At 34.0% G+C, this 24183-nt stretch overlaps 1 protein-coding gene across 3 annotated transcripts; it reads left to right on the top strand.

The window, feature by feature from the left end:
* The first annotated feature begins 10140 nt into the window (after nt 1-10140).
* LOC145000020 (putative LRR receptor-like serine/threonine-protein kinase At1g56140) lies at nt 10141-20482 on the top strand. Of its 3 annotated transcripts, XM_078959164.1 has the most exons (24): nt 10141-10414; nt 13736-13919; nt 14217-14288; nt 14379-14450; nt 14695-14766; nt 14939-15010; nt 15114-15185; nt 15494-15565; nt 15654-15725; nt 15976-16047; nt 16134-16205; nt 16316-16387; nt 16487-16552; nt 16650-16727; nt 16833-16877; nt 16936-17000; nt 17108-17490; nt 17615-17810; nt 17889-18032; nt 18511-18629; nt 18722-18932; nt 19237-19468; nt 19555-19705; nt 19796-20482. In XM_078959164.1, exons 1-24 carry the CDS (start codon nt 10276-10278, stop codon nt 20195-20197), a joined length of 3135 nt encoding a protein of 1044 aa, XP_078815290.1. In that variant the 5' UTR covers nt 10141-10275; the 3' UTR covers nt 20198-20482. The 3 variants fall into 3 exon arrangements, with proteins under 3 accessions (XP_078815290.1, XP_078815291.1, XP_078815292.1); XM_078959165.1 differs by lacking the exon at nt 13736-13919 and having other exon boundaries at nt 10318-10414; XM_078959166.1 differs by lacking the exons at nt 10141-10414; nt 13736-13919; nt 14217-14288 and having other exon boundaries at nt 14379-14456.
* The last annotated feature ends 3701 nt before the right edge of the window (nt 20483-24183 follow it).

Consider the following 24183-nt stretch of genomic DNA (forward strand, 5'->3'; position numbering starts at 1 on the left):
ACAACATATGTTTTCCAATTATATTTCTATATTTGTTAACCAACTTTAATTCGTTATTATCATCACCAATATCCTTTAAGTTCATTCTTTGTATAATCATTTTTTATGGTATGTTATGATATTCATTTATGCATTTACTATTCTCTCTAACTTTATGTACTTCATCTTACGTTTTACAATATACAACATATATCAATACTAATAATGGAAGAACCAAATCAAAAATATCGCCATGCCCACCACTGTTGAACATCACAAACGGTAAACTTTTAATTTAATATTATCATTAGATGTTCAATACATATAATTTATTGATTTTCTTTTTATGTAATATATATTCCCGTTAAATTACATATTTAATGTCTAATATATTTTCATTTCATCCACCTTTATCATACTTATTATTATTATTATTATTATTTTTGAAGAAAATAACTTCTAGATCCCCACTAATTGTCGAGTTATTCGAAAATGCCCGAAATTACATTCAAACTCATCATCCCATAACGTCCTATGGCCGAATTTGTAACCTACAACAGTTTCATCAAGGTCGCCACTTTCACAAATAATCAATCATAGTAAATTATTAATAATTACCTTTATATTATCCTCTTACTGCGAGTCAAAACCATCTAAATACTATTAATTTTTCCAAATTTAATAACTGTTATGATACTAATAAACGGTTCGTATACATCGCTGATTTCAAATGTCCAAACGAACAAAAATGTAACATCTTTCAAGGATGGAAGGATACATCACAACTCTGTTAATAGTTATTTTATTGTTATATTACTACTTACTGTATTTTTTATATTTAATTGATTGTAAAATTAATTTCAATATTGTGTAACGACCCAATTTTTACAAATAAAATTTTCATTTTTCAATAATCAAACCATTTACATAAACCATAAATTCCCAAAAACATATGTTTTCAAATTCACATTCATTACATCGTTATCTTCTTTTAAAACATCAGAGTGTCCCAAAACACATTAGTAAAGGAGAGATAGAGTGCACGATGTGCCATCACGCCTTGCCCTTGCCCTTAGGCTCAAATGTACCTGAAACAAATCCACAAACGGTAAGATTGAAAGCTTAGTGAGTTCCTTAGAGCACACCCATGCACAAACACATATAGCATAACATACTAGCTAAACAACTATCCAAAACACATAAATCATGCATGCCAATCACATAAGGAATCCTTGGAAACCATGCAGGGTCTTACTCTGGGTGCCATGGGAACCCCCACATGGTCTTAGCCCAATGCCTCGGGAACCCCCTGAGGTCTTTGACCTAGGATGCCAAGGAAACCCTCCAAGTACTTCCACCTAAGTGCCTCAGGAACCCCCCGAGGTCTTACATACAAACATAATCACATAACATATCAAATCACAAGATGTCTAACACATGTAGTATAATCACATAATGGGTTGGACTTGGTGCCTTAGACTCATTGGTATGGTGAGGAGACTCGCGTCAATCTGCTGAACATAAACATTGCCCTCCTAACAGTCTGCAATCTCCCGAGCTAAATAATAATAATAGTAATATAATCAATGTTAGGACTTTAAATTAACCAAGGGGAAACCTAACCTCCAAACCCCTCCCCAAGGCCCAAATACCCTTTCATTACTAATGGGCCCCAAAGCCCAAGTCCATCCTTAATGGGCCTCTTAGCCCAATAAGGCCCAACCATTGCATCCATGCCCCATACAGATGAGAAAGCTCATAACTCACAGAATACAACCAAGCCCTATAACTAAATGAGACCCACATACCCAAGGCCCAAAACAGATTAAGGCCCAACTGTGTTGCGTACGTTCGACATACCCTCCTAGTACGCGCAACGTACTAAGGGTTTGGGGACTACGCGCTGCGTACAACGGGCTACACTCAGTGTACGACCAGATTAAGCACTTCCTCCATTAAGTGCTTAATGCTTGATTCCTTCATGTCCAAAAGTCAGATCTAGGCTTGTTAAAACGTCCTAAGGCATAAAGTTGCCAACTTTAAGCCCTTGCATGCCTCATAAACTTCCAACACCTCCATTAAGACATTTCCAAGGTCTTTAACCCATGCATAACACTAATACATCCACCAAGACTCCAGTTTTATGCTTCTAAATGACCAAGGGACCTCAGATCTATGATTCCCATCTCATAGAGTTGCTTAACTCACCAAAGAGGTCCAAAATCAACCAAAGGGACAAAACTAGAAAACCCTAGCTAGATCTAAGGATTTAGATGGAAAGGTGCAAGCTTTTTGCCTCCAGAAGCCTTGCAAGATGACCATAATGCAGATTCTTGAGATAGCAAACCGTCCCAAGCTTGCCTAGCAATTCTCCTTCTTTAAAGAACTCCAAAATGGCCACCAAAACCTGCTTTTTAAGCTCAAACTCTCACTCTCACACTAACTCAATTGAAAGTAGATGAAATGGGGCTAAAGAGACTGATATGGTTTGGTCCAAGAGGTTAAAAGGTGTTTAAATAGGGGTCAAGTCTGGATTTAGGGTTTTTTCCTTCAATTATGTACGCCTAGCATCCCCTTACGTACGTCCCACATATGCAAGATGTCCCCTCGATCACTTATGCAGAGTACACTAAGCATACCCATAAATACGCCCGACGTACTCCAAGGGACCATTTATGCCAAAGTTAGAAATCATCAAGGGTTTTCAAGTCATACCTGATTTAGGACGTTACAATATGTACTTTAATATTACATATACATATTCATATTTTCATTATCACTTACAATACAATTTTTTTCCAGAAAAATCGTATCTTCATAAAGCCTGTTTCTCAAGTTACTCGGGAAGTTACTCCATCACCTTCAACATCATGCTCTCATAACCGTATATGGAAAAATGTGCAACATTCATTTATTTCCTGAAGGTCGCCACTGTCACATATCACCGGTCAGGGTAAGTTTTTCATAATTATTTTTTTTATAATGTTTACCTAAATAGTTTAGATAATATAAAAACTTTAATACATTCAATATTTACTAACATAAAAAAAAACTACCAATGAATAATTGTAAATAGTTCAAGTACGTTGCCAATTTCAAATTACCAAATAATTCAAAATGCAACAACTTTCAATGGAGGTAAGACATATATGAACTATGGTCTTATATTTCAAATTATATCATTATTAATTAATACATAATATTTTTTATTTTATCATATAATTACATTCGCTATATTTCACTTTATACATTTTTTCACGTTTAAAAGTTTCTTCACAATTATTACGAACACAATCATTGATCTTATCTAATCATTATTTTTTCAAAAAAATGAGCTACATTTCAAGAAAATAACACAACAAAAATGACAAGAAAGGTGCTTGAAGCGGGACGTCGCTTGGTACGTTGACAGGTGCTTGACCTGCAGAAAGGTCAAGACCGAGCACCAGAGGCATCACGATAAGACACATCCGTTGGACATCCCCATGTGGAAATGGGAAGATATTACTATGGATTTCATCACAAAGCTTCCTAGGATTGCTCGGGGGTTGAATTGATTTGGGTCATCGTGGATCGGTTGACCAAGAGTGCCCATTTCATACCGATCCAGTAGAACATCTCGACAGAGAAGTTGGCTGATATCTACATCCAAGACGTAATAGCTCGGCACAGAGTGCCAATCTCAGTGACTTCAGACCGAGACGTGTGGTTTACTTCCAGATTTTGGAAGAAGTTTGACGACGAGTTGGGTACTCTTCTGCACTTCAGCACTGCTTTTCACCTGCAAAAGGATGGTCAGAGTGAGTGGACCATCCAGACTCTGGAGGATATATTGCAGGCGTGTGTTCTAGACTTCGGAGATATTTGGGATACTTACCTTCCTTTAGCGGAGTTCTCCTACAATAACAACTATCATGCGAGTATTGACCGGCCTCCCTTTGATATGTTGTATGGGAGGAAGTGCAGGACCCCGATATGTTGGGGTGAGGTTGGCCAGAGGGTCGTGGGGAGTACTGAGGTGGTACTCAAGACTACAAAGAGGATCCAACAGGTTCGGAGCAGACTTCAGACTGCTTAAAATCGGCATGAAATTTATGCCGACAAACGACGATTGGACCTGGAGTTCCAGGTCGGGGACATGGTGCTCCTAAAGGTGTTACCTTGGAAGGGTGTCATCCGGTTTAAGAAGCGGGGCAAGTTGGGCCCCATATACATTGGACCCTTCAGGGTTGCGGCTCGGGTGGGCAAAGTGGCGTATAGGCTGGACCTATCAGCCGAACTTAGTCAGATTCACATCACGTTTCACGTCTCCCAATTGTGGAAGTGTCTGGTGGACGATTCAGCAGTGGTGCCTTTGGAGGATATTCAGGTGGATGACAGCCTGAACTACATCGAGCAGCCGGTAGCTATCCTCGACAGGAAGTCGAAGGATCTGAGGAATAAGAGGGTGAAACTAGTGAAGGTGCAATGGAAGCACTGCAAGGGCTCGGAATGGACCTGGGAGCAGGAGGAGGAGATGAGGGAGCACTACCCCGAGCTATTTTCGGATTCAACAATAGACTTTGAGGATAAAGTCTAGAATAAGCGGGGGAGATTTGTAACACCCGGTTCCTGGTACGTATTTAATTCCAAGTATTATTGTATTTTACCCTAGGACTCGGCAAGTTGAAGGCCCAACTCGTCGAGTAGACTCGACTTTACGCGTGGATTTTAAGTGACCTACTCGACGAGTATGAGCTGTTTAAGTGAAACCCTAAATTTGAAGGTTTACACCTTATTTAAACAACTTATCTCTTCCAATATTAGCCTCTATCATCCCTCACACTTACAGAAGAGCTTAAACTGAAACCTTAGCCTTGTTTGAGTGCTCTTAAGCCATTTTGTGCATTCTTTGGTGGTTGTGAAACTTGAGAAGAAGAAAGGAGCTTAGGATTTCCAGTTGAAGCTAGAAGATCTAGAGATTGTGTTTCATCTCCAGCTTATTTAAGGTAAAAATCTTCAATCTTGACTTTCCATATGTTTAATCAACTTTAGGGCTTAGATTTTGGTACCTTTAGGGCATTTATAAGCCATTTTTGGGTTGTGGGGTGTAATGTGGAGTTATGGCTCTAGATATTGGACTTTGGAAGAGTCTCATGGCATAAAGGTGCCAACTCTATGGCCATGAGATCCCCATGCATCTTGTAGTTCTCATTTTTGGTCCTTTTAAGCTTAAAGACCCATGCATAGACGTAAAGTTCGTGACTTTACGTGTTATATCGATCCTAAGAGGTCAGATCTACCCTTTGGATGAGATGATCTCAACATAAATCAAGTTTAAGGACATGGACTTAGTGGACTCGACGAGTTGTTCTTGAGACTCGGTGAGTCGGGTAATGGTTCCCCGACCTTTGCTATTTTTAGGAGACTGGTTGAGTCTAGAAGGGGACTCAAAAAAGATGGTCGTGATTATAGACCTGGAAATCATGGGAATTGATGAGCGTGTGAGCAAATTCGGTGAGTTCAAGGAAATCTCTTAACCCATAAAGATGGACTCGACGAGTTGTTCATACAACTCGGCGAGTCATAGACCGAACACATTCTTATGAGGGAGATGAACTCGAAGAGTTCAAGGGTGAACTCGGCGATTCGGTTGAAGATGGTCCCAAATTTATGGTTGAAGGAGGACCCATCGAGTTGTTGCTAGACTCGATGAGTAGAGTCGGGGGTTGAATCATTTTGGAGGAATAGGGACTCGATGAGTTGGTAGACCAACTTGGCTAGTCAAGTTAACTGGAGGTTGACTTTGACCAAAGTTGACTTTGATCCGAATTTGGGTTGACCCTTGTAAGGGTTACAAGTATGAGTTTCTAAGTTAGAAAGGTTGTTGTGTAGGGATTGAGGAATCGGTGGGAGTTGTTTTTCATACCGAGATTAGTGCAGACACTACACAACTTCGAGGTGAGGTTCCTCCTAGTATGGTGGGTCTATGGCCACAATGTCGACCCATAAGTAAGAGTGTTGGGTAGATGATTGTCTTTGCGACAATTATTTAGGATTGATATGTGACATGTTCACAGTGCTCGATGTGATAATTTTACTTGACATACTTATTGTGCCTAATATGTGTTAGCAGTGGTAGAGGTGAAATAGTCCCTGATTACCGGTTGAAAGATACCAAATGGGAGGTTAGTTCCCAGTTACCGATTGAAAGATACCGAAGGGGAGGTTAGTTCCCAGTTACCGGTTGAAAGATACCGAATAGGAGTTCAGCTCCCGGTTATGCCTGATAGTTACTGGTTGAAAGATACCGAGGATTATGCATTATTGGGTATGGGTATGATGAGGGAACTCACTAAGCTTTGTGTTTACGGTTTTTAGTTTTTGGTTTCAGGTACCTCTTCATCTAAGGGAAAGGGTCGGCGGTGTAGTAGCGCATCACACACTTGCACATGAATTCCGCATCTGAGAACTTAGGATTTGTACTATGATATTACACTATTTGTTAGAATGATTTTTGAGATTTATGACTTGTGATTTTATTTTAATGGATTGTAATGTTGTCTTTTGATGACTATTTTTATAAGTAATATATTTTTAAACAAAAATTTTTGGGTCCTGATTTTGTGATGTTACAAATCTAATTTTGGACCGTACCCTAGGCCTAATTCCATCTTATCTTTCCCAGCCTACTATTGGCCAACTAAAGGACCAATTTTCTAAATTAGGCCCAACTCTTCAAATGACCTTTTCACAAACCCAATAAATCCTTAGTCCTAAAATAAATAATTCGAACGGACCAATTTGGCCTAAAAGGCCCAACCTTCGTTATCCTTTTTTCCTCACGTCGTGAGATTCATCGTCTCACGTTGTGAGAGTCACTCAGCTTGGGTCGACACAACGAGTTAACCCGATTCACTTGTCTCAGGGCCTCATACTAGGGAAATCGTCGTGCTCACGTCGTGAGGCTATACCCCTCACGCCGTGAGAACTGTTTTGTGAGCATTAAGCTCTTAATATTTTAAGATGAGCATTGAGACTTTCTAGAATACCTTATTTAGTATAAAAGACCATAAATATCATATCTTTTCAGCCATTCATGGCCACTGCATGACTTAATCACTAGCTAGGTTTAAAGTTGATATAATCATAAAGATTCAAGCTTGGGGGCCATAACTTGCACCAAAGTCCATATCTAGAACATATAAGACTTAAGATGCCATCATAATCCATAAAGTTGCTAACTTTATGGATTTCATGCATGCTAACCAACATTACAAGCCATAAAATGCATGGAAACTTAGATCTAGCAAGCAAGGAAAGGAAAGGCATTAACTTGAGGACTTATAAAGGTCCAAAAGCTCCTGAACTAGTTGATGATGAAACCCATAAGCTAACCAATGCACCACTAATGATCTTCTTCTCCTTAATGAGCTTCAAAGCCTCCAAAATATCTTGAATAACACCAAAATGACCAAGAACTTCAATGGGGGTTGAGATTAGGGTTTCTAGAGGTCTTGGGAGTGAAAGAGGTTGAGGAGGAGCAACCCTAATCATCTCATACCTTTAAATACTCAAAAATTAGGGTTTTAGTGCATTAAATGCTCCGCATGTCGTGAGCCCTTCATGCTCACGTCGCGAGCCTTAAATGAACTTGGTCAACAAGTCAACGATCACTCACCCGAATGACTCCAACTTCAAACGACCATAACTTCTTCGTTTCAACTTCGTTTTTGATGTTCTTTATATCCACAGAAAGGTTGTGAGAATCTATACACTATTATCAGCTTATCCTCACATCAAAACCCTTCGAACTAAAATCCAAAATTCATAAAGAGCTCAAACTATCACTTTACCGATATACCCCTTTGCTCCAATGTACAACCCAAACTCCCGAATTTCCTCCAATACATTATTTGTACCCAAACGGTTCTAGATCTATTTTTTCCAATGGCCCTAAGCCTTATGATAACCCATCTTTAGGTCACAGTCTCGAATTAGGAAAACGATCTGGAATAGGGTGTTACAACTGGCTTCCATCTCGACTAGGATGTGGAACTTTTCCCGGTTTGCACCTGATACCATCCATGAAAATCCAAACGATCCTCCCCCACTTGGATTCAACCACGCTCTTCCAATCTACAAAAATTGATGAGTTTCCAACCCATCCCACATCCTTACAATTCAAACTGTCAACAACTAGGGCTTACAAGAACTAGCATCCCCTTAGTAGACAACCTTAGTGATCACACACAATCCAAGACCAGATGAACACTTTTTGAAATCTCAACGAGCCTAACAATCAAAATGCTTCCCATAATACGACCCCAAATCCTTAAGCCATTTCAGCTCATGACATAGAATTATAACCCTTTCTCGGAATAAACGGATTATCAATTCCATAATCCACTTATCGCAAAATTCGATGCACTCAAAACATTTCTATCAATTTCCGTTTAAATCTTTTCGTGCCATATGTTGTTTGGTTGACATGATATGAAATTGGAATTAATTCCAAATTCTGTTTGGTTTACAGGAAATAGAATTGATATTCATATAAAATGATAGAATTACCCTTTTGCATGTTTTGCTTAAATTTACCTTGTTTTCTAACTTATATGTAAATAAACATTATATAAATTATAAAAACAGCAAAATTTTGGCGGTGGTGGTGACGATGGTGGTTGGTGGTGATGGTGACAGCTATGGTGGCAGTGGCGTTGATTGTGGTAGCGGTGGTGGTGGTGATGGTAGAAGTGGCAGTGACGATGGCGGTGATGGTGTTGGTGGTGATAGTGGCAGTGTCGGCGGTAGCGTTGGTGGTGATTGTAAGTGTGGTAGTGGCGGTGGTGATAGTATTGATGGGTGATGGTAGTGGTGGTGATTGTAGTGATAATGTTGTTAGTAATGGCGGTGGTGGGTGATGGTGGTGGCTGCGTTGGTAGTGGTGGTGGTGGCGGCGACGACGTTGATAGTGGTGATGGGTGATAGTGGAGGTGGTAGCGACGTCGGTGGTGATGGTGGTGGTGGCGAAGATGGTGGTACTAATGATGGCGGCGGTGACGACGGTGATGGGTGGCAGCGGCGATGGTTGTGGTGGTGGCGGTGGCGATGACGGTGGTGGTGGGTAATGATAATGGTGGTGGTGGTGAGTTTTCTGATAAATACAAAGGGTATTTTTATAATCTATTACTTTCTTTGATGAGAATGAATGTTTTCCATCCAATTTTAGAAGAATCTACTTTCCTCTATATGGTGGAAAGTTTATTTCATTTATAAATCTCTTTCCCCCATCTAAATCCAACCAAACACATAAATTCGAAGGAATTAGAATCATTTTCCTTCCAAAGTTCCAATCTCATTCATTTGCTACCAACCAAACGCACCCTAAAACACATTCACTTGTTTTCTCTCTCGATTAGGGTTTCTAATCTGTTCAATTAAATCTTTTGTGTTCTTGTTCATCGTTAATATGAAAGTAGATTTAAGAGAGAGCGAGTAGGTTGATGTAGTTTTACACTTATCCATTCAATAAAAATAGATCGTTCATATTGTAAAATATCTTTGTTATTTTGCACAAAGACCCTCATTATTTTTTGAAGCAGTAACTTTTGACCGCGAAGCCCAATAGATCTTATTCTTATAATCTTATTATTTCCATCACTCCACATAAATTGTGACCTTAATTTTTTTCAAATATCTATTATGTACATGAGAGTTTTATCATTGATTATTACAATTATATTTTTTCGGCGATTTCAATTTAAATAAATTCTTTGACTGTTGGGAATTTAAATATACTAACGAAATTTTAAACCCACAAATCAAAGAATCAGTGACAAACTTGATGGATCACAGAAGTTCTGATAGAGCTTACAAAGCATCCTATGGCTGCATCACCATGATGCTGTGATTATTGGCTGCATTTCAAAACTTGATCTTCTTTTACATATCTTTTTCTTTCTCTAGTTATGTTTGTATTTTGATCTTAGTTTTTATTTCCTTTTTTTTTTTTTTTTTTTTTTTTTTACTTTCCGTGTACTCTTTTTCGTTCTTCCGTTGGTCGCTTTTTTAATAAAGTTCGATCAAATTGAAAACATTGACTAATGTTTTTGGTCAATCCTGTTAATGGCCACATATTTAACGGGCCAGCTCAAACTTTGACTCCACAGATGGGAGTGGGAGCCCATTTCTCTTCGGTAGATTCAAAAACCCTTTTCTCAGATACATACAAGTTACAACATTACATTATTACTAATCCATTATTCACTTGAATTCCTCTTTGAATCTTTGTCTCGTTCTCTGTTAACGGAGACGATGAGTTTCCGGTTTAAGTTTCCGCCACCGCTTCCTCCGTCTTCTTCCATTTCCTTTTGGAATTTGTTCATCTTCTTCGTCTGCATCATCATGTTCCAGAAATCCAACGCTCAAACTCCGCGAACTGTTCCTTCCGAAGGTACGATCATTACTCTCTCTGTCACTCTCTCATTAGATCGACTACGAGTTTAATCTGATTAATATATCAGATTTGAGCTTAATTATCAGTTATCTGGATCGATTATGAGCTCATGATGTTGTATTTTGATACAATCGCTTCATATTCGAATATTCTGATCATTTGAGTTGATTCACCGTGTTGTTCTTTGTTGAAACGAAATCGAAAATGTTAAGCATCAGAGATATTCAGATTGAATTAACAAGTATCCATATTTCTCGTTCTACCATCTGTTCATGTCGGCTTTGTTGTCCTGTTGCCGAATAGGGAGTTATCAGCGATTTGGAAAGTCCAAAACTGGATAATTTCGTAATATAATAATGTACGTACTTTTCATAAATAAATAAATAAATAAATAAATAAATAAAAGGATATATGTGTACATTATCAACTTAAGAAGCTGTGAGTTGAATTAAGACACAATCTACATTTATTCGAAATAACTTTCACAAATATAAATTGAAAAAAGTATTGTAGTGCAATTTATTGTTGAATATTATAAAAAATAGAATTAATAAGTGAAAATTTAGATTGGAATCGTAGTCTTGAGAAAAACAGAAAAAAGTTGTATTTATTTTTGGAATGATGAATCGTTGAATTATTATATATATGTATTTTGTATTTGATATTAGACAAAGAAACAATAATAACATTGTAAGTGCAAATTTAATTTCAAAGCAGAAAGACTAAAATAGTTATTTGATTCTATGTTTCACACAAACATTTGCAGGTCATAGTTGCCAACTTCCTTTTTAGGATGTAATTGACTTCTAAATCATAATAAAGTCTTGGACATTTGATTTAAGGAATCGTCGAAGATATTTGGAAAGAGGACCTTTTAACACCTTTCCACATAAATTAACAACTTTCACACGTATCTGAGCATTTTTTAAAAAAAAAAAATCATAAATATAATAATAAATATTTTTGTCAATCCAATCTAAGCTATCTAACTTTGACATTTTTTAATATATTGATTAGCACGATAATAGTTTTTTTTGGGTCAAATTTAATGGATATATATTTTACTAAAGCTATTAAATTGTCAAAATTTGGTGACATTTATATATTTTTCCCTAATAAAAGCTTAAAATAAAAATCATTTGATGCAATTTTCGTAGGATTTCGATGAGACTTTTTATTTGGGATGCTAATGATTTAATTTTAAATTTATATTTGGATTTTTAAAGAACTTTATTAAATATAAAACAATATGTCAAATTGTCCATTCAACCATATCAAGGACTCTTGCAAGTATTGCTAAATGCTAACGACACATGTCTTGCTATGAAGCGGTGCAATCTTATATTGTTCTTTGACCTTGACTATATTTGTCATAAATAGGCTCTGATCTTTGTGGTATTCTTTTGCTTCATTTATGTTTACTATATCTCTATCTATTTTAGAACTACAACAGTTCCTTCAGGTCATTTCAATATATATGTTTCTAAGTTAGTAAATATGTTTATTACCAAGCGATACTAACTTACATTTATGAATATTGAATCTCTCAGTTAAAGGTGTTTTATTAGATATAACAATAATAAAATATTTCTCCGTGGAAAACTATAAATGATGTAAATGGAGATAAAAGGTGGATACTCATATTTTCTTTTGAATTAACGACGAGTTTTTTACTGTCTCTTTTGTAGTGCATTTTTAATGAGAAAATGATTTAAAACGGTGATATAGTTTTTAGTTCGTATATGTTTAGTATTTATTTTTTATTATTGTTATTTTTTAAATAAACCATTGATTTTTTTAAAAAATAAGCCCTTGAACTTCTTTTTGTTTAGTCTTTAGTCCTTATTGTTTTTTTTTTTTAAATAAGCCATTGAACTTTTTGTTTTTGTACACATCTAGTCCTTATGATCGATTACTGTATGTTAAGTTCTCAGTTTATACACATTTAGTCCCTAATGTTATTTTTTTTTTGCAAAATAAGTCATTGTTGTTTTTGTATACATTCAGTTGTTATGATAAATTTCTTCAGGTTTTGCTCAAATGAAATCTTATTTAGGATAATCATTAATGAAATGTTCTCATACATGGATCATATGCGAAGTGGAATAATGTGTTTTACGATTTGAGGAGGTTGAGACATACACGTCTCCTTGGTTCTTGCGACAGTATTCTAATCGTTCTAGGGTTTTAGTATTTTGTGATTCAAGGTGGTTGAGACATGAAACCACCTCTTTAATAGTTTCAATCTCATCTTCAAAATTCAGGGTTAAATTGAAAAGAACAAAAAACCTATATGCTGAAAAATGGTCGATCTGAAGCTTATTTGAGGGATAAACCACATATGAGAAAACTTTATTAATGATTGTTCCACATAGGATGTCATATAAGCAAAACCTAAAAAACATGGTCATAAAAACTGAATGTGTACAAAAACAATAAATGTGTACGATAAAACCATGGTCATAAAGATTGAATGTGTACAAAAACAATAAAGACTTATTTTGCAACAAAAAAACATCAATGACTAAATGTGTACAAAATGAGAGCTTAACATAGAGTAGCCAATTATAACCTGGAATAACGGTCATAAGGATTAAATGTGTACAAAATAACAAGTAAAAATGACTTATTTTACAAAAAAAAACATGTACAAAACAAAAAATATGCTATTAATTCATTTCCGCATTTTGAATTAACGACCATTAAAAATGCTGTAACCGTTTGCGTATTTGTCTTTTCTTTTATTTATTTAAATTTAAATTTCTTTGATATTTTCAAAACCCTAACCAAAACCAAAAGCCAAATAATGTATTTCCAAACTAGTTATGAGATTAATGTATTACATGAGTTAATTAAAAAAAAATTAAATATAAAGATTAAAATATTTGAAAACTTTGAATTTATAAGAAAATAAGAAAAATAATGAATTATTATAATAGAAATGTTTTTTATCTTTTAAATTTAAACAAATAATTAAAAAAAATAAAAAAAACTAATAACTTTTATTTTTGAAAAATTTGAAATTAAAAGGTACATTTATTAATGAAATTGATATCTATTTATTATTAAATTTATTATAATTATTATATTAAAATATTATATAAAATTTAATAAAATAACAAAATAACCCAAATTTGAGAAATTGAATGACCGTAAATTTATTTACCATGACTTCGGTAAAACCGACAGTTGCTAGTCTTTTGGTCACACTCACTTGACTACTGCTATGCATCTCAATCGTATATACTACACGAAGCCCTGAAGCAATGAGCATCGATCGATGAATAAGCAATCGCTCTATTTTTTTCAATTGAACAGTGAGAGCGTTAAATTCGATATTTCAACAATGGGATGTTCAAATCCCTAATACCGAATGGAACATAAGCGGAGAACCATGCAGCGGAAAAGCGCTCGGATCAGATTTCGACAACGAGAACAGAGTCGCAGCAATCCAATGCAATTGTACCTTCGACAGCAACACCACTTGCCATATTATCAAATTGTATGTCTTTCGTCTTCTTCAATCAATCACTTATTCCGATTTAAGTTTATCAAAAAGCAACCTCACTTGTATGCCATGTCATTATGCATAATTCATGTGTAATTTGAATTTTGAAAGTACCCTGGCCTATAATAAGAAAAAAAAAATGAATGTGTAATGCTATAATAATTTAAAAATCACAAGTTTTTATGCCATGTCATTGTCCACATAGGATGTCCACGTGTAATTTGAAAGAACAATGTTGTAATACGGGAAAAATTCTTTTTTTCTTGAGATTTCTCATCTTTTTGTTTCCAGAAAAGTCAGTCAACTCAACAGGCAAGGGGTTATTCCTGAAGAACTTGCTGCTCTAACTTATCTTGCTGTGTTGTATGTATTTTTCTTTAACCTTTCAATTCTTTTCTTTTTCTCAAAATTATTAATCCAAATTAATCTTCATAATATCTTTCACTTATGCAGAAAAATTGATCAGAATGCCTTCACTGGTACCTTGCCTCCATTCCTTGGAAATTTTTCTGCAATGGTGGTCTTGTAAGTGTACGATTTTTATTTATGATAAAATTTTGTTGAATCAATTAGTTTTACTTAATGTACATAAACAGAATCCAAGTTATAATCTTAATCTGAAATGTTATAGAATATTTTTTTTGTTGCATGTGGCATAGAATGTTCAGATTTATCCCATCAAATATAGCATTCCTAAAATATATATCTTAAAATTATCGATTTTTTACTTTCATATTGATAACTTTTTTATTTTTGTTTTCCTGAACAGGTCACTTGCCCACAATCAATTCTCTGGTCCCATACCCAAGGAGCTTGGAAATCTTAAAGAACTAAATATGTTGTGAGTGCTTTTTTAATGTCATTTTGTATACAAATTTATTGTAGTCAATTTTTATAAATTAGAAAGAAGTATGTCCTTGTATTTATAATCCTTTTACTCTTTGTTTATAAACTAAAGTTCTTTATTTACATATGCGACATGTTATGTTAATATGTTGTCTTTTTTATTGCAGGGCTATAAGTTCCAATAATTTTTCAGGAAGTCTTCCACCAGAACTTGGAAACCTAGTCAACTTGCAGCAATTGTATGTTATTATTAGAATATATATATAAATTATATATGCAACAAGCATATTATATTATATTATATTATATAATATAATATCTGATTTTATATAAAATTTGCAGTTATCTAGACAGTTGTGGTGCTGGTGGTGAGATTCCTTCTACATTTGCCAACCTCCAAAATATGATTGTCATGTATTATTTTTCTCTCTCTCATTAATCTCGTTATTTTTTATGGGAAAATCATGGAATTATTATCAATGTACATGTACATTCCTCTCACTACTAGTATGGGTAATGTACTTTATTTCTTTCCCATAATAGCAACATACTTACATCTCACTGATTCTATAAGAAACATCTTTTAGTGGAAGGGCATTATGGGTATTATGTAACTTTGTTGTTTTTGTGGTTAAAAGTTGTAAGAAAATTGCTATTATTGTGTGAAAGATCAAATACTTTGCCTATATTTGTATAAAGAGTAAAGTATGTTGTTATTTCAGGTGGGCATCAGATAGCCCTTTTTCTGGAAAGATACCTGATTTTATAGGAAACTGGACAAAATTAGTAAGCCTGTGAGTAAGAATGATTATATCTCAAAATTTTAAGCTACAAAAAGTATCAGTTTACTTATTTGCATTTTTTTTTAATTTGATAATTTAGGAGACTTCAAGGGAATAATTTTGAAGGTCCTATACCAGCTACTTTTTCAAATTTGACCTTGTTGACTTCTCTGTGAGTTCTCTTTCTCTCTCTATCTTTATCATTTATCTAAATTATGTGAGTCATGATACATTTTGAATCACCACAAGTAAGTTATAACGAGTCATTTGTAACTGAAAGTATTGTGAATTAAATAAATTATCATAACTGACAATACTACGCATATAATCAAACTAAACATATATGTAAATGACATAATTTTCTAGTTCATCTCTTGACTTTATCATGAACTACTTTTAAATTTATACATTAAATTTTACAGGCGAATAAGTGATTTGCAGAATTTCAGTTCATCTCTTGACTTTATCACCAACTTGAGGAACCTAACTGATTTGTAAGATGCATAACATAAATCTCTTTCACATGATGTTTTCAAATCTTTACCAAATTAATAACAATTTTTTTCATCTTTTTAACCAGAGTTATAAGAAACGCATTAGTTTCAGGTCCTATTCCAACAAACATTAATCGATTGGAAAAGCTAGAAACACTGTAAGTTTTTCATTTAAATTGTAAACAAACAACTTTACACAATCCTCTAAAAGGCTGGAAATATAGATAAATATCATATAATAATTACTTTATTATTTCTTTTTTGGTAGAGATTTAAGTTTCAACAATTTAACTGGCACTCTACCACAAACATTAATGAACATGAGTTCCCTCCTTTCATTGTAAGTTTTAATTACAATTTCTCTTACAATAACATATATACTAATTTAACTATTACTATTATTATTATTATTATATGTTGTGTTATTTGATGTGGTTAGGTTTCTTGGAAACAATAGCTTGTCTGGTTCTCTTCTTCCTGAAAAAAGTGCACGTCTTCAAAATATGTAAGTTGATTACAGCTACTTGAACATGTTTACTGTTTAAGTTAATTTACTTTTTTTTTTTTTTTTTTCTTGATTTAACAAGAAGTTTATTTTGTAGAGATTTGTCTTACAATGAACTCTCTGGATCTTTTCCTCAGTGGGTGATACCATCATGGGCAATGCCTAATCTGCAATTGTATGTTTCAATCTCACCTTTTTAAATATCTTGATCACTGAGATTCATCATGTACCTATAATTTATGTATCTTAATATATTGGAATGTTTACGTGCTAATTTCAGGAATTTGGTGGCTAATAACTTTAAATTTGACAGCACAAACATAAGGTAACCAATCAAAGTCTTTTTTTATTTATTTATTTTAATTTTAAATTTCTGTTTGCAGTATTTTCCCAGGATTAGTTTGTCTTCAGCGAGACTTTCCTTGCAACAGGAACACAACAACACCTTGTAAGTTGCTCATTACTTCTTTCCATTCTTATCTTCTTCGCTTCATTATTTTCACTCCAACTTATTATTATTATTTTTAATTAATAATCTTTTAATAATTTCTAAAGACACCAGCTTTGCAATCAAGTGTGGTGGATCAGGAGTAAGGTCAAATGACATAGAATTCGATACAGAAAACTCCACAACCCTGGGACCCGCGTCCTACTATTTATTTCAAGAAAAATGGGCTGTGAGCAATGGGGGTATTGTAATTGACAGAATTAACAATGACCCTTCATTCATACAAACCACATCAATCAAAGTCAACAACACAAGATACCCTGAGCTTTTCACAACTTCAAGAAAATCTCCAGGGTCTCTTAGATACTATGGTTTAGGCCTTCAAAATGGTCCTTACACCATAACCCTTTTCTTTGCTGAAACTGTCTTCAATTTAACCACCAGTGTCTGGAAAGGTCACCCCAGGCGTCTCTTTGATATTTACATCCAGGTTAGACTGATATTTTAGATTCTATATATATATATATATATATATATATATATATATATATATATATATATATATATATTTCCATTTTTTATTAATGTTGGTCTTTTTTTACAATGTTCTTCAGGGACAACGTGAACAAAAGGATTTTGATATATCAAAGGAAGCAGGTGGTGCTGGAATAGCTCTAGAAAAACATTATGATGTTTCAGTGACACAAAATCATATTGAAATCCATCTTTTTTGGGCTGGAAAGGGGACTTGCTGCATACCTGAACAGGGAGATTATGGTCCTTTAATTTCTGCCATCAGAGTTACACCTGGTAATAATCATGGAATGCGTATATATTTATTTATTTTATTTTGACTCTAATGATTTCTGATTTTTTTTTTTTAATTAGGTTTCAAAGTGAAGGGTAATTCTTCAAATAAAACTGGAATAATAATTGGTGTCATAGCTGGGGTGGGATCTGTCTCCCTTGTTTTCTTAGTTTTTGGTTTATTATACTTGAAAAGGAGAAGGTCTAAAGATAGGGAAGAAGAAGGTAACTAATAATTATATTAATTATTAATTATTGTTATGTAGCTGTGTTTGGTATGCAATTATTGCAGATGGAATGGAATGATATATATTATAAATGGTAATGGTATACATTTAAAACGACATGAAATGTGGTATACATTTAAAAGTACATGAAATATGTTTATATGCCATATATAGATCTTACCTGATTAAAGTTACTTATATAAACTAATATTTTATTATTATTATCTATCAGCTTAATTTCATTTGCTCTTTTAATTCTACATGACAAAAGACATGTTTCAATGACTCATTCCATTCCTTCAAACAAACCAAACATGAAAATGGAATGTACTAATCCATTCCATTCCTTTGTGATTCCGTTCCATTGTTCTAAAAAGGACCTAATGCCATATTCTTCCATTCTACCTACCCAATTAACTGCAATTCCATAAATTTTCTAATCATTTTTCTTTACTTTTTTTTTTTTTTTTTCACAGAATTTCTTGGCATTGGACCAAAAGTAAATACTTATAGCTATGCAGAACTGAAAACTGCAACTGCAGATTTCAGTCCTTCAAATTTCCTTGGAGAGGGTGGTTTTGGACCTGTTTACAAGGTTTTTCTTTATCTATTAAGTCTTCTGCATATACTCCATTAGTTTCTTGTTAAAAATAAAAAAATAATGAGGTTTATTAATATGTGTCACAGGGGATGTTGAATAATGGAAATGTAGTAGCAGTGAAGCAACTCTCAGTAGCATCCCACCATGGAAAGAGTCAATTTATAACTGAAATTTCCACCATTTCATCTGTCCAACATCGGAACCTAGTTAAGTTACATGGTTGTTGTATTGAAGGAGCTAGAAGGCTTCTTGTTTATGAGTATCTCGAGAACAAAAGCCTTGATCAAGCACTCTTTGGTATGCAAAATTCAAAAATCTTTATATACCTTTTATTATCTTTTAATCGTAATGCTTCACATATCTTAAACAAAAAGAAAATGAAAAGAACATAAGACATATATTCCCTTTTCCTAATAAAAATGTAAGTACATTCTTAATATGACTAAAGAACACTTGCATCAAACAAAAACATTTTATATAAATAAATGACTGATTTACCCTTGTGTCTAGGTTGTGTTTTAAATGCTCAAATAAAAACAACATTTGTTATGTATAAAATATGAAAATTTCAAAATCTAAGTATCTTGATACGTTACAATAGGTAAAAGGAATGTGCATATCGATTGGGCAACACGCTTTAATATATGCTTAGGAACAGCAAAAGGTTTGGCTTATCTTCATGAAGAATCAAGGCCAAGAATTGTGCATCGTGATGTGAAAGCAAGTAACATCTTACTTGATGGAGAATTATGCCCCAAAATTTCTGATTTCGGATTAGCAAAATTATACGATGATAAAAGAACCCATATGAGTACTCGCGTCGCTGGAACCATGTCAGTTCTTTTTTTTTTCACGACATTATAATAATAGTTTATTCAATAACCCACTAATATTATATTTATTTTAATATATATATTAGTGGGTATCTTGCACCGGAGTATGCAATGCGTGGGCATTTAACATCGAAAGCTGATGTTTTTGGGTTTGGAGTTGTGTGTCTTGAGATTGTGAGTGGGAGGCCCAATTATGAGGATAAACTCGATTCCGAACAAAAGTATCTTCTCCAATGGGTAAACATCAAAATAAATTATTATTATTTTTATTTTCCTAAACAAAAATTCGTTAATTATAATCACCTAACATGTTTTTGGTGTTTCAAGGCATGGAGTCTATACGAAAGCAACAGAAGCCTAGAGCTTGTGGACCCATCTTTAACCTCTTTTGATGAGCAAGAAGCTACACGTATGATAGGAATAGCTCTCATGTGTGTTCAAGCATCACCTTCTTTAAGACCCGCTATGTCACGTGTCATTGCAATGCTTTCAGGGGACATTGAGATAAGTCAAGTCACTACAAAACCAAGTTATTTAACCGATTGGGATTTCAATGATACCACCAACACTTTTTATGATGAAGAAACTCGTCCTTTTTCATCTGAAACTACAACCATCACTACAAATACAAATACAACCACAAGTACTTCAACGGGTATTGAGTCAACGTCATCACCTATAATCATGTCTGAGATGATCAACAATGGGAATTTAAGAGAAGGAAGGTGACATATTTTCAGATACGGGGAACTTGTACATTGTATATTTTATAAGATTAGAATTCTCGAATGTGTTGTAATTAGTAGAGTAAGTTGAAGAAGTTCAATGATTGTATATGCAAAACCTAGTTATTTGATTGATTGGATGGGATATGTAGAGATTAGCAAATGTCCAAAACCAAAACTAGTCATGAGAAGTAGTGATTGGACCTGCCTATCTTTGTCAAGGGATGGATATAAACAAATCAGTTTCAATCATAAACAGGTTTTAAACCGGATCAAAATTAGTCATAAAGAGTCTCATTTTTGTTCCATTATTTTTTATTGGTAAGTTTTATATATATATATATATATATATATATATATATATATATATATATATATATATATATATATATATATATATATTGGTTAATATATTATTATTTTAATATGCAAAATAGAGTTCTAACAAAATAGTAACCATACCTTTACTTTTTTATTTTTTTTATTAACATGATATATTAAAATAAAACTGTAATAATATTTTGAAAGATATTACGTGTTAATTTTCTTTTAACATTTATTTAACAAAAATATATTCTTACAAAAAAATTTTAGTAGTCGACTTTTTTCAATGTTTTTTTGTTTTGTTTTGTTTTTTTAAAATTTTATCTTTATCCATCTTAAAATGTTACATAAAATCAAATCATCTTTTTAATTTGTCATTATCTAAGCATATAGGGACGGATACAAGATTTCGAAGTAGGGTGTCATGGAAAAATCAGAGTTTGCATGATAGTAGAAATAATAAATGGAAATATTTCGAAATCTTTTGCATTGCATCTAGAAAAGTCAAGGGTTGCACGTGTCACTGTGTGTCCTATACTATTGAAATTTGAATAATAAACTTAGTTGATATTGATATTTAAATAAATAAGAAAAAGATAAAGTATTATATGACCGTAACATTTTTAAATATGTTTAATTTTAAAAGTTGATTTAAGGTTTTGTAGAATATTATATAGTTGATTTATATATGAGATAATGATTTAAAAAGGTAATATATTTTTCGATTTGTATACATTTGGTCACTAACTTTTTTTTTCGTCTATATTTACCCATTCAATTTGTTAAATTGTACACATTTAGTCCTTATGACCGGTTACTCCAAGTTTGCTCGAAAACATGGTATTATTACCACTAGAGTTTAGTCTATTATTCGCTGACACTAATTAATAGTCTAACTATTATTACTATTATATAAGCGTTATACAATACTTATATAATCCATAATAATAGCCCAAGTACTTATTATAAGTTCCTAATAACGTTAGTATAATTAAATAAAAGTTATATTAAAAATAGCATAGTCGTAGCTCACTTACAGTGGGTTTTATAGAAAACCGGATTTTGCTTGGAGCAGCGTTCCTAAGCCGAAAAGCTATTCTTCTCGGAGCCGTCGAGCACTCTGGGGCTTCCGCCTCGTGCTAGAGGTTCCCTACGCTTTTCGGGGGGGGGGGGGGGGGGGATTTGGTGCTAGAGAGAGGTTCTAGAGAGAGAGAGTAAAAAGAAGAAAGATTATGAAAGATGTGAAGAAAATAAGGGTGAGAGAGGTTCTATTTATAGGGTGAAATATAGTTGAACTTGATGCCACATGTCACCATATGGTAGCAAGACTTGGGGAGAAAACAATGACCAAGATTGTGCCACGTCACACATTTTTGCACATCACACTTCCCAGTTTTACATATGAGCTCGATTATTGACGTTCTTTATATTCATGCGTAGGTAAAAATAAGATCTACAACTTTCATTTTCACTCCGTTGGCTAATTCTCGACCGATATTAAATTTAATATTACGAGGAGATTATACTGTTAAATGTCAGCGTAAAATTCATAACTTCTACATACGGACTCCGTTTTTGTCTGTCTTTTTACCGTTGAGTTCCTATTAATGAGATATTCAATTCTCATTTAGGTCGGGTAGGCCAAAAATCGTTCGATCTAAAATTCGAGTTTCAGATTGTGCACTATTAAGCCAAATCTTAGAAAATTTATAACTTCCTCATACAAATTTGAGCGTTTTTGTTTTGTATGTTCTCGGTTTAAAGTATACTACAAATTTTGTTTAGATCATTAAGGCTAAACGGTCATCTATCGTAAATTCACTATTTACGTCTCCCGGTGCCGTGTCGGTTTTGCCGTAAAACTTCGACGGACCATAACTTCTTCGTTATAACTCGGATTTTGGCATTGTTTATATGTACGGAACCCTTGTAACATATACTACAACTTGGTTAAGATTAATCCTTCTAAATAAACTTTCATCAAAAACTCATTTTTTACGCTCATTATCTATAAATTGACTAGCCTAGATCTGCAGGTGTTACAGCAAGACAGATGCATTTGGACTTTATGGGACTAAAAGTTTAGATCTTGTTTGTTTTGGAAAGACTTAATGGATAAAGTTGGAAACTTTATCCATTTAGACCTTATGGGAGTGTAGATCTGGAATTTGGGGTATTGACTCAATGGAAAGTGCAGAGTGCTTTTCCTGAGCGCGGGGCGTTTTCTGACTTTTCTCTGCCGCGTCTATTTTAAGCCTTAAACCCGATTATTTTGTCTTCTAGCAAAGCACACGACGATTCTTAAGTGCACACCACACTTTTTGACCAATTGTTGATTTTGACCATTGACCGTTAACTTTTTGGCCAGTTTGACTTTTGGTCAAACTTTGGTAGAATTAAACATTTAATTAAGGACTAGTATCAGTTTTGAATTATGTAGCTTAGGTTAGCTGTTCTGTTGCGGAGGTTGTTGTTAAGCTTCTACTGTTTAGTTCATATGAGTCTTCCCACTATACCATGCATGCTGCTAGACTATCTTTGTAACTTAACATGAAAGACCATGACACTTGCATCAAAGAACAAGGGAGGTCCATGACACTTGTATGAAAGACCATGTGAAGGCCATGGAATCCGTATGGAAGACTATGGGAGGACCATAGCAACGGAGACTACAAGAGGGCTGCATCAGTGAGTGACTGTAAGACTGTGGGATGGCTGCAACATTCACACGTTATATATGTTCTGTATGATATATATGATATTTTGGGAAACTCACTAAGCTTTGTGCTTAGGATTTTATGTTTAAATGTTTCATCTATTTCTGGTTCCAAAAAGAAGAGCCCGACCTGATTACACCGCATCTCCTGGAGTTTATTTTCGCATTATCTATTTTGATTTACTATAATATTTGACAAATACATTTTACAATGATTGGCCTTTGAAAAAATAATTATATTATTTTGGTGTTTTACAAATGAAATTTTTTACTAGTAGTTTTGGGACATTACATGGAGTCCATATGTGTCGGGAACGAGTTATTCTTGATAAAAGACATAGTTGGTTGTATAATAAAACAAAAAAAATTCTTGGTTAATTGTATATAATCCACAAGGTTAATTGCTAGACTATCTTTGTAACTTAACATGAAAGACCATGACACTTGCATCAAAGAACATTGGAGGTCCATGACACTTGTATGAAAGACCATGTAAAGACCATGGAAGCCGTATGGAAGACTATGGGAGGACCATAGCAACGAAGACTACAAGAGGGCTGCATCAGTGAGTGACCGTAAGACTGTGGGATGATTGCAACATTCACACGTTATGTATGTCCTGTATGATATATATGATATTTTGGGAAATTCACTAAACTTTGTGTTTAAGATTTTATGTTTAAATGTTTCAGCTATTTCTGGTTCCAAAAGGAAGTGCCCGACCTGATTATACCGCATCTTCTGGAGTTTATTTTCGTATTATCTATTTTGATTTACTCTAATATTTGAGAAATACATTTTACAATGATTTCGCCTTTGAAAAAATGATTATATTGTTTTGGTGTTTTAAAATTGAAATTTTTTACTAGTAGTTTTAGGACGTTACATGGAGTCCATGTATGTCGGGAACGAGTTATTCCTAATAAAAGACATAGTTGGTTGTATAATAA

Source organism: Lactuca saligna, chromosome 6 (genome assembly GCF_052625555.1).
Source record: "Lactuca saligna cultivar CGN05327 chromosome 6, ASM5262555v1, whole genome shotgun sequence".
NCBI classification, from domain to species: Eukaryota; Viridiplantae; Streptophyta; class Magnoliopsida; order Asterales; family Asteraceae; genus Lactuca; species Lactuca saligna.

Excerpts from the sequence above, each read along its gene's own strand:
- LOC145000020 (XM_078959164.1), top strand. The coding sequence starts at position 10,276 with ATGAGTTTCCGGTTTAAGTTTCCGCCACCGCTTCCTCCGTCTTCTTCC. Across the intron at positions 13,920-14,216 it reads ACTTGCCATATTATCAAATT|AAAAGTCAGTCAACTCAACA; the intron begins GTATGTCTTTCG and ends TTTTGTTTCCAG. Across the intron at positions 16,878-16,935 it reads TTTGACAGCACAAACATAAG|TATTTTCCCAGGATTAGTTT; the intron begins GTAACCAATCAA and ends TTCTGTTTGCAG.